This window comes from Biomphalaria glabrata, chromosome 5 (assembly GCF_947242115.1).
Source record: "Biomphalaria glabrata chromosome 5, xgBioGlab47.1, whole genome shotgun sequence".
NCBI lineage: Eukaryota > Metazoa > Mollusca > Gastropoda > Planorbidae > Biomphalaria > Biomphalaria glabrata.
The window spans coordinates 15,693,911-15,710,673 of record NC_074715.1 but is presented as its reverse complement, the minus strand read 5'-3'; the positions used below and the strand labels follow the sequence as shown (position 1 = coordinate 15,710,673).

Sequence of the window (16,763 nt, the reverse complement as noted above, 5' to 3'; positions counted from 1 at the left end):
GAAAAAAAAAAAGTAAGATTAGGATATATTTTGTATTCAATAGTTCCATGATTAGACAAAATAAACAATGTCAATGACGCCATATTGAAAGATTACTGTTACCAACTAGATAATAAAAAAATAATTTCTGCTAAAAAAAAAATAATCCTATAGTTATGGTTACCAGACACATGCACTCATAGAGAAGGACAAAACGGAGGACGAGGCCTTACAAAGGAGGATTCACAACAAAAAATACAAAGTAAAATTTAAAAAAATAGATTAAGGATTACACGGTATTAAATGAAACATTTCAGCCAATCAAAGGCCCAGAACTTCGCTATATTTAGTAGTGTATTTCTCAGACACATCTTTCCCTGCTGTACGTCATTGGTGCCATCTTAGTTGTAGAGTTCCGTGCACGACATTTTGTTTCAGAGAAGAGGCGACATTTGGAGAAAAGTGTCTCTCGCTGGAGGATGTGTTTCCCCATGTTGCCCACTGCACGCTGATTAACGAAAACGCCTTTTCAACTTTATTATTATGCCTCGGCGTGCAAAATCAACACTAGCAGATCTTTGTGTATTTTGAGTAACTGGTATAACTGGCATAACTATGGGTATATTCACTTAGTTCTGTTAAATGTTAACATGGTAATGATCACTTATATGCATTTAGAATTGAGGAAAGTTAATCATATTCCAATTTCAGTTTCATGTGTAAGAAATCTTCAGAATATTTCGATCAGTAACTAAAGGTTTGATTAATAAATGCAAGTATACATCCTTCCTTGCCTGCTAAATCATTCAAACGACACTTCAATGTATTCTGTAGAACTGACATGATGTTCAAGACTTTATTTAAATGTGGGAATCAAATCTTTTTTTTTAAATGACGGATAAACAGTTTTAACTTCATTTTGAATCAATGATATCATTGTCAAAGCTAGAAATTATTGTGTCCTTGCTCCTTGCCATGCAGTTTTAGATTTTGGTAATTGAAATGTTTAAATGATAAGTAGCATCAACTAACAACTAGTAGTACAAGAAAATGGAATTCAAAAACTATTAGCCAACACCAAACCAAATAAAGCGTCTGGACCTGATGGTATTCCAGCTAGATTACTCAAAGAACTAAGCAATGAGCTTGCCCCAGTGTTCAAAATACTCTTTCAGGCTTCACTTAACCAGGGCAGAGTACCAAAGGACTGGAAATAAGCTAATGTCACCCCCCTATTTAAAAAAGGAGAAAAATCTGACCCAGGAAACTACAGACCAGTATCACTTACCAGCATCACATGTAAAATCCTAGAACACATAGGCCTAATATGTAGAAACATCATATAAACCACTTAGACAAACATAATGTCCTCACACCATACCAACATGGCTTTAGGAAATATAGATCATGTGAAACACAACTAATAGGACTAATTGATGATTTTTCAAAAGGTTTAGATAATAGTGAACAAATAGATTCTATCTTACTAGATTTTTCTAAGGCTTTTGACAAAGTTCACCACCATAGTTTGCTTAAAAAATTAAAATATTTCGGCATTAATGGTCCACTGCATCAGTGGATTAAAGATTTTCTGATAGGGAGAGAACAAACTGTAATAATAAATGGCTCTAAATCAACACCGATAACAGTGAACTCAGGTGTACCTCAAGGAACAGTCTTAGGTCCACTACTATTTTTAATTTACATTGCAAACAAAAAATTATCATTGAGCTTTTGAAAAAGAATAGTATAGGCATTATTAGCATATCAACATTTGTTGATTCCCTTCATCAGATACACCAAAAACAACGCTTGCTATGAAGTAGTCTCCCCATGTACGCACATCTTCAAGAGTAAAACTATGAAGTAGTCTCCCCATGTACGCACATCTTCAAGAGTAAAACTATGAAGTAGTCTCCCCATGTACGCACATCTTCAAGAGTAAAACTATGAAGTAGTCTCCCCATGTACGCACATCTTCAAGAGTAAAACTATGAAGTAGTCTCCCCATGTACGCACATCTTCAAGAGTAAAACTATGAAGTAGTCTCCCCATGTACGCACATCTTCAAGAGTAAAACTATGAAGTAGTCTCCCCATGTACGCACATCTTCAAGAGTAAAACTATGAAGTAGTCTCCCCATGTACGCACATCTTCAAGAGTAAAACTATGAAGTAGTCTCCCCATGTACGCACATCTTCAATAGTAATACTATGGATTCAAATAATAATTTGTAAAAAAAATTAAAAAAAAAAAAAAAGCAAAAAAAAAAATAAAAAAAAAAAAATTTAACAAAACAATGTAAGAACGACTCAAACACATTGCCAAAGTTATAAGGGAGTCCCTACATCAGGGGTTCTCAACCTGTGGGTCGCGACCCCCTTGGGGGTCGATTGACGATTTGCCAGGGGTCGCCAAAGACCATCGAAAAAATGGATTGTTTTTGTCTATTCTTCTATTCCTGTGCGTGTGTGCTGGAGGGGGGTCGCGGCGGAGTGGTGGGTTCTAAGAAATGGTCACCGAGCTTAAAAGGTTGAGAACCGCTGCCCTACATCGTTAAACGTTTACCGTGTACCAATAGTAGGGGGAGGGATGAAGCGGTCAAATGCTCGACCTAAACACAAGCCTGACTCTTGAACTCAGCAGCAACTGATAAGACGTATGTTTTAAAACAGCTACATCTTTCTCGCTTCACCCTACATCATGCAGATTTCTGTTTTTAAAACGAAGGTTCTCGTGTTCTCACAGATACGTCTTGAGGAAAAATGGCGCAGAAACTAGACCTAAGGCAGTCATGAGCTACACAATATCGTACATAACAACAAATCGACACATTCTGATCGATTTATTAAATGCCTGCCTACTCATATTCAATGATGTGAGATAAACACTTCCATGTTTGGAATTGAACAATAGTAGGCCTAACAGAAGCATTGACTCTCTGGTTTGAAAATTATATACAGAACTGTGTGATATAAAAACATGTATGAAATTGAAAGCCTTAATTACACTCTCACCTTTTCAAATAAAAGTGCCCTCTTATGTTATGTTAGGCCTGCCATTGAAATACAAACATCACTTGAAAGGATGCTTCTATGAGTATCTATATTGTATTTTAATATATCGATTATAAACATGTTGTCCAAAATTAAAATAATCACACACATAATTGTGTCTAATACTACATTGAAGATATGGAATATCTGCCAGTGGCTTTGATGCCCATTTGAAGCTTTATCGAGATGATATTAGGCAATATTTAGGTGTAAAAGTCGAATCTGTGGCTCTATGTAAAATAACTATTTCAGTTTCGATTGTTCAACCAAACATCAGTCCCTATAGATCTGGTTTTATTCATGCAGGTCTTTTCAAAGTTGTTTTTAAATAACAAAAAAAAAACACCACATTTTTAAACAGATGAAAATAAGTGTAATGTTTGGTTATGAACAGTTTACAATACAACTATTTATGTCTTTTCAAAGTTTTTTTTTAAACAAAAAAAAAAAAGACAAAAAAAAATGCAAAACATTTTTATAAAGGTGAAAATAAGTGTAGCGTTTTTTAATCTATGGTAGAACTATTTATTTCTCAAAGTTGCTTTTTAAACAACAAAAAAAACATTTTTATACAGGTGAAAATAAGTGTAGCGTTGTTAGTCTGTAATAGCCCTGGCACCGCCACCTGCATTGAAACATGAGGAGAACCCTTTGCACCTACATTTTCAGCGAATCACAACTTTTATTTACTTGCGTTGTTTTTTTTTTTAACCAGCATTTTTATTTCCTTGCAGAAAAGTGTATTTAATATATCGACTTTAAAAAAAAAGATCTAGGCCTAAATATAAATGTATTTTTTTAATGAGCAAACTTTAAATAATTACTTGTATTAACTTAGTAAACTAAAATGGAACTTGATAGGACAACTCGGACTTTCTTGGTGTTTTTTCTATGTCTAGCTTTGGAAGTATCAAATTTGTGCGAGTCATCAATGAGAATAGGTAAGCAGGAGTTTTACATCGGCAAACTTCTCTTAAACATGATTTCTAGTTTATTATCAACGAAGAAGTGCACAAACGGTACCTGAAAGAAGAGGACACAGTGAATGTTGAGAAGCTGATGTACAATACAAATATATAATAATAAGGCTTGTCTTCGAGTCTGAAGATTAGCGAGGAATGCAGTATTTCCAGTGGCTACACAGCCCCAGCTGCGACCTACATACTTTGTCACATCCAGCGCAGAAATAACCATTGACCGCGGATGGTCGATTTATATTTATGTATACGAATAACAAAAGTTTATGTATTGGTCTAAATATTTTATTTAAAAAAAAAACAACACACTATATGTTTTTAAGTTCTAAAAAAGTCTGATTTGATACACAGCGTCATGATCCTATATTATTGTCAGTTAGCAGCACCATATAAATCAAATTATTTTTTTTATTTCATGATTTCTATTAGTAGGCCCTCTATATGTTATGTGATGGTATGATTCTTGTTTTAAAATGGATACATTTGTTACATTAATAATCATAACAAGGTGAAAACAGGTTTGCATTGTTTGCATATATAAGCCTACATTTAAAAATACAAAAGGATTTGCTTACAGGAGACCAACAGAAGCCGTTGTGTTCATTTTCAACATGCTCCAAAACACGGAGAAATCGGATTTTCCATCAGCGATTTGAGCGATTCTATTATTATTATGAATCCAGACTTTTCGAAGAAAGCAGTTCTCTTTATCAATATATAAATATATATTATTTAAAAGTAATAATAAAAACAATTAAAAGCCTGCTGTTAAATAAAAAACAACAAAAAGTAGACTGGTAGCGGAAACATGTTTAGTCCGATCAAATTACTGCAGTAAAACAACGTCACCTACCCCTTATTTTGTTGAACCGTTGGGTCACCACACGTGATCTGTTGACCGTCTTTCTCCATTCAACTCTGTCTTTTGCCTTGAATAAAATTTTTTTATGTTGTCTTCCCATCGCTTTCTCTGTTCGCTTCTTCTTTTACCTTCTTCCAGAAGGAAGGTCTATCCGCGCATTGAGGACCTAGTGATATTGATATGGCCATAGAGTTTATGCTTGCTTTGTTTTGTTTGTTTACAGTAGTTAGATGGTCATCGTACAGTAGGCCTGGTATTAAGGGAACTTGAAGATATCTGGACACCCGTAAGACGGAGGCATTGATTACTTTTTTTTTTTTGTAATTTATGAGTTAAACTTTGTAGTGTATCAACTAGTTGTTGTTGTTTTTTGTGTACATGCGTACAAGTTCCATCACGAAGAAGAGTTTCGCTCAGCAGATGCAGGGGCGTGAGATACTCCAGGCTGGGGTGCTTCACCTTGGACCCTCCCTTCAACAACACCCAGTGGCTACCTCAGAGTCCTTCGGTGGTGAACACTCGGTTTTTGCTGTACACCAGACATAACCCTACTACCGGACACAGACTGGACGCAGACAACAGGTAGGTCTTTATAAGTATGTCTATTTCGTCTCTCATTTAGCTCCGTGACAGTTTTTTAGTCATTACCTGGTGCTCAAGTAGTAAGTAAAGTAACTTTAAAAAAAAAAGCTTTTGAAAAAGAAGCAAGGAAACTCCCCCCCCCCAAAAAAAAAAAAAGAGGGCCACAGAAGTAATTGGGCCATAGAGCCCTGGGCATGCTATAAGCAAGAAAGTTGCGCTAATAAAAAACAATAAACTATTTCCAATCGCACAAATTTATTTCTGTTAATCTAGAACGACCAAAAATTAATTAAATGATTGATTCAAAATAATTGATGCAATTTCATCCTATATAAACTTTGTTTTAAAAAATGGTATTTGTTCATCAGGGACTCAGGAAAATACTTTATAACTATTATAAGTTTGTCTCCCAGTTTGGTCAAGTAGGCTTTAAGTCCTCTTTTGTGGTCGAGGATCAGCACGGTCTTGAAGATTGCTTTGAAAAGCCGGCCACACACAAGTTAATGGAAGGTTGGGTCTGTCGTAGAGGTGCCAGCTTTTACTGTGATCTGCGTTCTTAGCTCAAGACTGAGCCTCTTGTCTTCAAGTCTTCTGGATTATTGTTCTTTATAACCTTAACTGAACCTCAGTTGTTTAGAACCTAAACAGAACCTCCTTTTTTAAAAAAAAATTATAAAAAACATGAAAACATTTTTTTTTTACAATGATCAGTAGACAAGGGATCAAGCTCACGACAATATTGACCAGAGTCCGCAGAGCACATCACAAGGCAGTCAGTCACTGTCAATGTGCGTGAAAGTAAAAGTTTTTTTCCTATGAGCGGCTTCCATATTTGGAGATGTATGTCACTTGAATGGCGTTAAATAATACAAATGTATACATGTCTCTTTGTTCTACTTTGAGCCAGTTCCAGCATTACTTCTTCACATCTGACTGGTGACAAAGACATCAAAATATTGATTCATGGCTTCTTACAGTACGGCAGTATGGAGTTTCTGGTCAACATGACAGAAGCCTTACTTCATGTTGTAAGTTGATATGTTAGTTCTCTGCGTTACTCTTGCTGCCTATTCTATTCTAAACATTTACGGAGAATGGTAAAGCGCTTGGCTTCCGAAATCCGGTGTTTCTAATTCAAACACAGAGAAATTTAAATTTGAGATTTTGAATTTCTGAATCTTTCGCACCTGAAATTTGATGCGTAAGTAATGGAAGAATGATTAAACCTATGTAGGCTACCCACCATCTTTAATGATCATTGGTTTCCTTGGCTGATTCAGGCAGCCTGTTATATGGCACTTAGAAAAGTAAAACTAAAAGTCAACTCTGCGACAGACTTTGTGATCTATAGGGCAGACGACGCCACGCTGTTGCTTGAAGAGATAGACATGTGTAGTATCCTTACCGACGTCACGCTGTTGCCTGAAGAGATAGACTTGTGTAGTATCCTTACCGACATCACGCTGTTGCTTGAAGAGATAGACTTGTGTAGTATCCTTACCGACGTCACGCTGTTGCTTGAAGAGATAGACTTGTGTAGTATCCTTACCGACGCCACGCTGTTGCTTGAAGAGATAGACTTGTGTAGTATCCTTACAAGAGGTGCCGTTGATACAAGACCATAACTTCTAAGAATCAATACAATGACACGGGTGTAGATATAATCTTGTTGAGTTTTATTCTTTTAAACTCGAACTCTAAACAATAAATATATATATACATACATTGTAAATATGATTCAGATAATAGAATATTTATGATGATACAAAAAATAACTAACCAACTATGTACGTTGACTAGCGACATCTAGCTCTTACTCTGTAACTCTAAAAGGAACACAAAAAATTCAACTAACCCTTTATAATGTCGTCACCAAAACATCTACATCTGATTCTATAAAGTAAAGTAAAGTCTCCCTTTCAAACCTTGTGATCTATGGGGCAGATGATGTTAAGGTCATCTGATTCTATGGCCGACTGTTAACGAGGGTGTCATGTGGCCAGCACACCAAATCAACCACTTTTTTCTTCTTTTCTTCCCCAACTTAAGTCGGGTACCTTTAAGAGTTGGTTGGAGTCAGGGTAATCCTAATAAAATTCCAAAGTTCAAAATACCAATCTTCATCGAGATTCAAACCCGGCAACCTTCGGTTAGGAAGCCAAGCGTTTTATCACTCTGCCACCTCATCCTCCGGGAAAAAAAAGTGTTCCTGAGATGAACTATTGAATAATCAGAGCAGGAAGGACTCAATCCTCCCGTAGTGCTCTGGCAAGAAACTGGGCCGTTCGTCGTAATGCCTCGTAGCTACCCTACAAGTCGAGTGACTGCTCAGACACTCCCCCCTTAGCTCTCGTAGCTGGGGACACTCGTACAAGATGTGCGACACTGTTTCAACGCTCTCTCCACAGTGACGGCATCGGGAGTCGTAGTTCGGGCGGAACCGGGCAATGTATGCCCCAAAAAGACAATGTTCCGTCCAACACTGTGCAATGATTGCTTGTTCTGACCTACTTAACCGCCACTCACGGATCGTCGCGATCTGGGTGACGCATATGCTGCTAGACACTACGTGCTCTATCGGATTCCTCCCAGGACTTGAACCACTTCTCAGGAATGAGTGCTCGGATTTCTGCCGTTGCTTGTAAAAACGTGCTTGGTGCTTCGAGTGGCTGCCAAAGCTCCCTCTCTTGCAAGGGTATCTGCCGTTTCGTTGCCCCTCACTCCGCAATGTGAGGGCGCCCTCTGCATGAAAACGAGGAAATGAAAGTGTTCCAGCTTCGTTTAGTCTCTATAACCATGTGTTGTTGTTTTTTTTTTGTGTTTGTTTTTTTTTTTGTGTTGGTTTTTTTTGTGTTTTTTTTTTTGTGTTTTTTTTTGTGTTTTTTTTTTTTTGTGTTGTTTTTTTTTGTGTTTTTTTTTGTGTTTTTTTTTTGTGTTGTTTTTTTTTGTGTTTTTTTTTTGTCTTGTTGTTTTTGTGTTTTTTTTTTGTGTTGTTTTTTTTTGTGTTGTTTTTTTTGTGTTTTTTTTTGTGTTGTTTTTTTTTTGTGTTTTTTTTTTGTGTTGTTTTTTTTTTGTGTTTTTTTTTTGTGTTTTTTTTTTTTTTTTTTTTTTTTGTGTTGTTTTTTTTTTTGTGTTCGATAACCAAGCTAACAGTAGACCAGATTTACTTTGGACAAATGTGTATGCTTCATATTTAGGCCTACTAGAGATAATCACGTGGTTTATAATCATATGTGTTTCCTTTTTCCTACCACTAAGGCTGATGTCAATGTTGTAGTTGTTGACTGGGGCGACGGTGCCGGCTTTCCCTATACGCGCGCTGTAGCCAATGCCCGACTGGTGGCAGCACAGACATCAAGGCTACTAAACAGCATTTTCCAGCTCACTGGAGCCAACTCCGATAGAGTCCATCTGATTGGACACAGCCTTGGCGCACATGTGGCGGGCTATGTTGGAGCAAGCATCCCTGGTATTAGTCGGATCACAGGTCAGTGCAGCCATTTTACTATGACCAAATCTTTTACAAAAGTATGCAGGAATTGTTAACACTTTGTGATTGTTGAAGCTACTTGTCTTATATGTTGCCCAGTATTTTTATTGATTCCAAACACGTGAAAAGAATATGTAAAATTGTTACATTCTTTTAAAACTTGGAAATGTCTTCTTTAGGTCTGGACCCAGCTCAGCCCAACTTCTCTGGATTCAGTCAGGCGGTGAGACTGGATCCTACTGATGCTAGTTTTGTGGACGTTATCCACACAGATGCTGAGCCTTACGACACAGTTAGAGGTGAGACACTTTGGACATTGTCTGTGTCAATTATCTTAGTTGTCTTTTTATTTCTTCAATGACAGCATAGTGCCGAGTTCAGGCACATTCTTTGTAGAATTGAAATGAGAATTTTGTCCCGTATAAAGCTAAGGTATTATTAGGTTGTATTAAGTTATCACAAATAACCAGTAACTTAGTAACCATGGCGTGAAGTAGTGCACCTGGGCCCGTGACTCTTAAGGGCCAGCAAGGGGCCATTGAAAGATAGTTGTTTGCGACATCTGTATGGATAATGGATAACCAAGATTTGAATGTTACAAACTATTTTTACTCCTACAGTATGAAGTCGAATTTTTTTTTATTCATTCATTTGAATATTTCTTTGTTATGCACTCCTCATATGTACTCGATTTTGTTTGTGACACTCAGCCTTCTAGTTCGGGGGGAGGGGGGGAGGGGCAAAACCAGATTCCTGAACAGGGCCCAAGTTGCACCTTGCTGCGCTTCTAAATATTGGATCTAATTAATAACCCTGACACCCAGAGGCGGACTGGGTGTTAAGATCGGCCCGGGCATTTCTGTAAAATCCGGCCATCAAAATGTTTATCATTTCAGGAACATCCACTTCTACGTCTACCTGTCCTCAAAATCATTCTGTTCAGTTTGAAAATCTATCGATAACTGAACGCATGCTTACAATGAACTCTGTATCTTTATAAGAAATAATAGCCTTATGTTGCTTTTTAATCGCTAAGTGTGTAGGCCTTAAAAGGATGAAGCTTACCAGTAGCACTGTGTACGAATATAGGCTATTACATTATTTTGGAAAATGTTTTAGATTAAATTAGTATTACATTTTAGAGTCTGTAAAAGATTTTTCTCAGAAGGCCCCTTTTACAAGAGAATATTATCCAAACAGTTAACAATGTAATACGTTCTATAGTGTCATTCATGAGGCCCTTTGGGTGGCCCTACAGGTCCATTTGGGTACCGGCCCACCGGGCATTTGCTCAAATGCCCATATAGCCAGTCCGCCCCCTGCCCTTTATCAGCCTACGTTTTTTACTCTGAAGGTTACGGCATGATTGAGCCAGTGGGTCACGTTGACTTCTACCCAAACGGGGGACGTGCTCAGCCAGGATGTCAGGAGGAGACCTCGGTCTTAGGATTCATGGAGGACGTGGTCAGCAATGGAATTACAGGTCAGTAGATAATCGGACACCAAATCGGACACATGAGCCCTTATTGAATTGCAGGGGCTCTATTCCAATCTATCTGGTAAGCTCAACCATATATAAGTAAACGACTGAACATACAAGAGAACACTAACATGACGCAAAACTTTGAGATAGATACAAAAGCTTCTCCCGACAATTGGAAAAACGTTTACTTACAATAAGGAAAATATCCACCGACAATAAGCGCTGAAGACGAAACTAAGCTTTTAAATTTCTTTGTCCAGTCTATACTAATCGATAGTTTTGTTCAAAGTTGCAGCCCTAACTTCTCATTACCGGGTTCTTCACCCCATACAAATCTGGAACATATAAGGTCTATGTCTGGAACATATAGGTCTATGTCTGGAACATATAGGTCTATGCCTGGAACATATAGGTCTATGTCTGGAACATATAGGTCTATGTCTGGAACATATAGGTCTATGTCTGGAACATATAGGTCTATGTCTGGAACATATAGGTCTATGTCTGGAACATATAGGTCTATGTCTGGAACATATAGGTCTATGTCTGGAACATATAGGTCTATGCCTGGAACATATAGGTTTATGCCTGGAACATATAGGTCTATGTCTGGAACATATAGGTCTATGCCTGGAACATATAGGTCTATGCCTGGAATATATAGGTCTATGCCTAGAACATATAGGTCTATGTCTGGAACATATAGGTCTATGTCTGGAATATATAGGTCTATGTCTGGAACATATAGGTCTATGTCTGGAACGTTCTCCAATTTCAGAATCTCTTCTTTTTATTTGTATCGAATTTAAAGATCGTCACCGTTTTTTTTTCTTAGTTACTTGACAATACTAGTAGAACCCGCGGCGTCACATGTTTATTGACGGGTGAACACTTCCTGAAAGACACAGTTGTCCAAATGGGGTGGGTTTGGGCTAACGACTGCATAAACACCGGAAGTATTCATGTAGGCAGCGTATTGTCGACCAGAGTGTATGCCTATGCTTCCGTGAGTAAGAACAACGGACAGGGCGTCGCCATAGTTATCCCAATGTTCGCAAACAAAGCTTGCAGTCATCTTGCGAAGATTGTATATACCTTGATGTTTTCATGTGTTTATTCTCTGACATCAGATGCAGAGTTTCACGTCAGTTGCAGCCATGAGAGATCCACCGAGCTGTTCACTGCTTCCATTCGGCAGACGACATTCGGCTCGTGCCAGTTCACAAGTTACCCATGCTCCTCGGCGGAACGTTTTTGGCAGGGGGAGTGCCGTCACTGCGGTAACAGACCGTGTCCGGTCATGGGCTACCATGCTGACTTGTACTTCAGGTCAAGGGGATCGTATTATCTCAATACAACTGGATCGCAGCCTTTTTGTAGTAAGTTTTTGATGTGTTGAGGGGTGTGTGTGTATGTGTCGCGAGTTTCAAATATTATATGTAAAAATTAAATGAATACACTACAATACACACCATTCAACAGATGAATATAAATCAAGTAAAACGCCCTCTTTAGAAATAGAACTATTTATTGCATAAGAAAACACATCTTATCCTAAGCACTACTGAAATGGGTCTCTTGTCCGTTAATTTGTCTCTAAGCTATTTCCGTTCTAAGTTTTTAATGCACTTCGCGTCACTAAGGAAATCCCCGATCAGTCCCAACTTCTACGCGTCTGCTGACTTTTGAGTCATAAGAATGACGGGATGGAGTGGAGAGTCATCAATGAAATGAAAAACTCGATCTAGTTAATGCGAAGCTAAGTGCTAAGTACATGCAATACAACAATGAGGACCAAAATATAGATCTGGTTTCAGATTGAACCAAATTGATATATCTTATTTTATAGACGTTTCTTCAGAAAAAAAAAAAAAGTTCCATTTCCATAATAAATAGAAGTGGAATGTTTCTCAATTAATTAACCGACCATAAAGGAAAAGGGGATGGGTATGAAGATACTGCACGCGCTGGAGCAGTTCACTTCTGCTTGTCCTTTATGCCGGGGATAGATCGGAATAATTGGCCTCTTAGGAGAGCACTACAAATATGCTTGCATTGAGTTTCCGTTGGTTAATCTACGAGTTATTGCAATTTCACGGCATAGTTTGGGTATTCGTCTATTTGTATGATTCCGGTAGTAAACTTGAAATGGGTCACTTATAACAAATCATAATGTAAATAAGGTTTTATGTAAATGTAAATGCGACAGCAGCTGTAACAGCAAAAAAAAAAACAATTAGGGCCTTCACTTAGTGAAGAGTTACACTGAAAAGGGCCAACTAACTGCAGCAGCTCGCAACAGTAAACCAATCAATCGCATTGTTTACAATACTGCACGCACGAAGTTTATCTGATCTTCTAAGTTTATAGTTGCTGGTGTTTAGCTCCAGACAGCTAGTAGGCCTACAGCTAAACCGATGTAGGTGTAGTACGTTCTTTATGAAATAAACTTCAACAAATTTCTTTCTTATGACAAAATACTTAATATTGGCCTAACTTCTATCATTAATATTTAATATACACAGATTCAACTTGAGATGAGCTATAGATCTAGTAGTAACAAAATCTATATCTATATATATAGGCCTATATATATAATTCTCTTCATGGCTCAAGAGTTTGGACACCAAGTAATGGAAAGATCACTCTTTTATTTCTGCAAGTCGGACGGACTAGAGTTACCCCACGTAATTTTAGTGGTGAAAAAAAAAAAAGAGGGGGGGGGGGGCAATTATTATTCACCCGTCACTAAATAGCAGGGCCGGACTTAACCATTGTGACCAAGAAGTCATGGAAAGAGAAAAAGTAATCTACTCTGTTTTCGCCCGTCACTAAATAGCAGAGCCGGACTTAACCATTGTGGGGCCCTATGCTAAACGAATTTCGTGGGGCCAAGTTTGGATAGGAATACGAATTATAGTTTTCTAAGGGGGAAACATGTTAAGTCCATTTTATTTTGAGCCATTTTAAGAGAATTTTGCTCCCCCCCCCCTCCAGCATGCCTGAACTGCAAGACTGGCTAAAACTGGTTGTCTTACTATTTACTTGTTATTCTTTGTTCTCTTGTAGCATACCACTATGTGGTCACATTGAGGGCAGCGCCACGCACGGACAATTTGGCAGGAACGGTCATGTTTCAGCTGACGGGCAGCCAAGGAAGTGTCGGCTGGATGGAGATGACGTCGTAAGTCGTCTGCAACAAGTCAACCATGTCGAGTCTTGCCTAAAAATAAAAATACACTGCACATGCATTTAGGTTCATTATAGATGGGTAAATAGGAATAAGGCTCTACGCAAAATTCACCAACATTCAAATAAGTCTTCTCATGGGGTATCTCAGAGGAGTACTATTTATAATAATAACTGCAGTAATACATCTTTATTATAATTAATGAAATTTTACAATTGTATATTTGACATAACAAAAACGTTTTAAACGAACTATAGGCCTACGTTCGTACCACAACTTCAACATTAGATCTTCAGGGGACATTGTCATCTAAAAGTTTTGAGTTTATAAATGCTTTGATTAGCAAGGAAACAAAAGAGTTCTTATGTAGATTTCTTTGGTGATCTGTGTCTTGTATCTTTCTACATTGGCGGTAGAATGTTACAATCATGACACAAAAGGTCTAGATGGGGGCTAGGGGTTTGTTGTTCGGATAGGTTAAGTTGTGCAAACCAATAAGACCCATGTACATTAATATTATTTTAGTTCCTTCTATACTGCTGCTAATGGAAACGAAGAGCTCAACTCTTTCTCTCCTAACTGACGATACCAGCATTGATTCCACCAGAATGTGGTAAATAATTACGGAGAGAAAGAGTTAATTTTTAAAAAATCATTAAATAAATAGTGTACATAAAATTCACCTACTGCTTATAATCCTAAAATAATGAAAAAAAAAAAAAAAACTTTATCCACGTTTTGATGGGTAGGCCTATTTTTTTATAATACTTTGTAACTAAAGTCTACTGTTTTATTGAAGTCAAAGACACTTTTGGGCCATTGCCTTGAAAGTATGCATGTAACATTATACATAAGGATAGCCAACCTAATTTGAAAGGACATGAAACAAAAGTGTGAGTGGAAACAGCGTGCACGCTCATTAATCCTCCATTTTCCTTTTCACTTCTTCTCCAAATGTATCCCAGAGGTCAACAGCGGATATCAGGAGACATGTCGAGATTGGTTGTTGTGCACTTTGATATTGGCGACGTCACTCGAGTGGACATCCGATTCTTAAGTGCAGATGGACAAACAGACCAGAGACTAGTAGATGTCCAGTGGATTGAGGTGGACAACATGATGCATAACCCAACGTAAGCTTCTCTCACTCCCCTCTCTCTTTTTCTTTCTTTCTAAAGTCTTTCACTCCCCTCTCTTTTTCTCTCTTTCTAAAGTCTTTCACTCCCCTCTCTTTTTCTCTCTTTCTAAAGTCTTTCACTCCCAACTCTTTCTCTCCCTTCTCTCTTTTTCTCTCTTTCTAAAGTCGTTCACTCCCCTCTCTTTTACTCTCTTTCTAAAGTCTTTCCCTCTCTTCTCTTTTTTTCTCTCTTTCTAAAGTCTTTCACTCCCCTCTCTTTTTTCTCTCTTTCTAAAGTCTTTCACTCCCTCTCTTTTTCTCTCTTTCTAAAGTCTTTCACTCCCTCTCTTTTTCTCTCTTTCTAAAGTCTTTCACTCCCCTCTCTTTTTATCTCTTTCTAAAGTCTTTCACTCCCCTCTCTTTTTCTCTCTTTCTAAAGTCTTTCACTCCCTCTCTTTTTCTCTCTTTCTAAAGTCGTTCACTCCCCTCTCTTTTACTCTCTTTCTAAAGTCTTTCCCTCTCTTCTCTTTTTTTCTCTCTTTCTAAAGTCTTTCACTCCCCTCTCTTTTTTCTCTCTTTCTAAAGTCTTTCACTCCCTCTCTTTTTCTCTCTTTCTAAAGTCTTTCACTCCCCTCTTTTTTTTTCTATTTCTAAAGTCTTTCACTCCCCTCTCTTTTTCTCTCTTTCTAAAGTCTTTCACTCCCTCTCTTTTTCTCTCTTTCTAAAGTCTTTCACTCCCTCTCTTTTTCTCTCTTTCTAAAGTCTTTCACTCCCCTCTCTTTTTCTCTATTTCTAAAGTCTTTCACTCCCCTCTCTTTTTCTCTATTTCTAAAGTCTTTCACTCCCCTCTCTCTTTTTCTCTCGCTCTCGTTTTCCTTCTCTCTTGCTGTCCTTCTTTTTCTTTTTCTTGCTCTCCCTCTGTTTCTCCATTTCTCTGTCTGTTTCAACACTGGTTAATAAAGTCCTTAAGATTAAAGGCTTATTGTATTAAAAATGGATATCGCACATATCAAGAACATTTCAAACTCGATGATTCATGTTTCAGAATTTTTTCTACATCGGCATTTTTCTTTCTCTTTTTGAGTAGAAACTGACATTCACAATAGAATGCAAACAATCACTAAAACAATAATAGCCAATGAACACACACACGCACCAATCGTTCACCATCTATTTAGACTCCTGTATATTCAATCTATGTCTTTGTTTATTGCCACCTTGCTAAAACACATCGACACTCGTGTCAATCTACAATAAGCTCGTAAGTCTTTATGTTTTCAACAGGAGATACTTCAGACAGCCCAGCATGTCAGTTGGCTGGGAGCCGCCCCTGAGTGTTACCTCATGGACCTATACACCACCTTACAGTTAACTCACTGAACCACGTATCAAGCATTTATGGATAAAACTCACTGTCGATACATGCTAGTGTCACATGTTGATTCTTTGTTGGTTGCTTATAACGGAATGGCTTAAGTTACAGTTTTGACAACCGACTTGGCTAAAGTATAAATAAAATATGTTAAAGTATAGACAATATGACCCCAAGAGAAACAATATCACCATAAAGTGTATATGGCATAAAGAATCATAACCTTTTTATGCACTAAATTAATTAGTTTAAAATTCTTTAGTTTAAAGAAAGTTTATAAATGTCATTTCATTGGATGAACTAATGATAAAATGATAGAGACATCGGCTGCTCAGAAGGTTACCGGGTTTTATGCCTTGACCTTGTTCGATGAAAACGGATTACGTCATAGCTTACAGGGGAAGTAAGTTAAAAAACAATTGCTGTGTAGTCAGTTAATTCCCCTGTCAGCAGATTTTTATGGTAATAACTATTTTACACTTAGCACCTACCCAGACAGACTCACGAGAGTATCAGAGAATTGATCTGACATTACATGTTTTAGAGATAACTCCAGCATCATTCTATCCCTTTAAAATTCCCAGTAGTATCTGGGCTGACTCAAAGGATGTTCTTAAAACTCATTAACACCAGTCATGTCAACTTATGCATTCTA

General features: G+C 37.6%; 1 protein-coding gene across 1 annotated transcript; it reads left to right on the top strand.

Annotated features, from left to right (window-relative positions):
- The first annotated feature begins 3,748 nt into the window (after positions 1-3,748).
- LOC106059434 (pancreatic triacylglycerol lipase-like) lies at positions 3,749-16,172 on the top strand. The gene is made up of 10 exons (XM_056029151.1): positions 3,749-3,976; positions 5,264-5,456; positions 6,364-6,484; positions 8,715-8,943; positions 9,126-9,245; positions 10,301-10,429; positions 11,560-11,808; positions 13,499-13,613; positions 14,585-14,752; positions 16,021-16,172. Exons 1-10 carry the CDS (start codon positions 3,883-3,885, stop codon positions 16,106-16,108), a joined length of 1,506 nt encoding a protein of 501 aa, XP_055885126.1. The 5' UTR covers positions 3,749-3,882; the 3' UTR covers positions 16,109-16,172.
- The last annotated feature ends 591 nt before the right edge of the window (positions 16,173-16,763 follow it).

Excerpts from the sequence above, each read along its gene's own strand:
- LOC106059434 (XM_056029151.1), top strand. The coding sequence starts at position 3,883 with ATGGAACTTGATAGGACAACTCGGACTTTCTTGGTGTTTTTTCTATGT. Across the intron at positions 10,430-11,559 it reads GGTCAGCAATGGAATTACAG|ATGCAGAGTTTCACGTCAGT; the intron begins GTCAGTAGATAA and ends CTCTGACATCAG. Across the intron at positions 14,753-16,020 it reads AACATGATGCATAACCCAAC|GAGATACTTCAGACAGCCCA; the intron begins GTAAGCTTCTCT and ends TGTTTTCAACAG.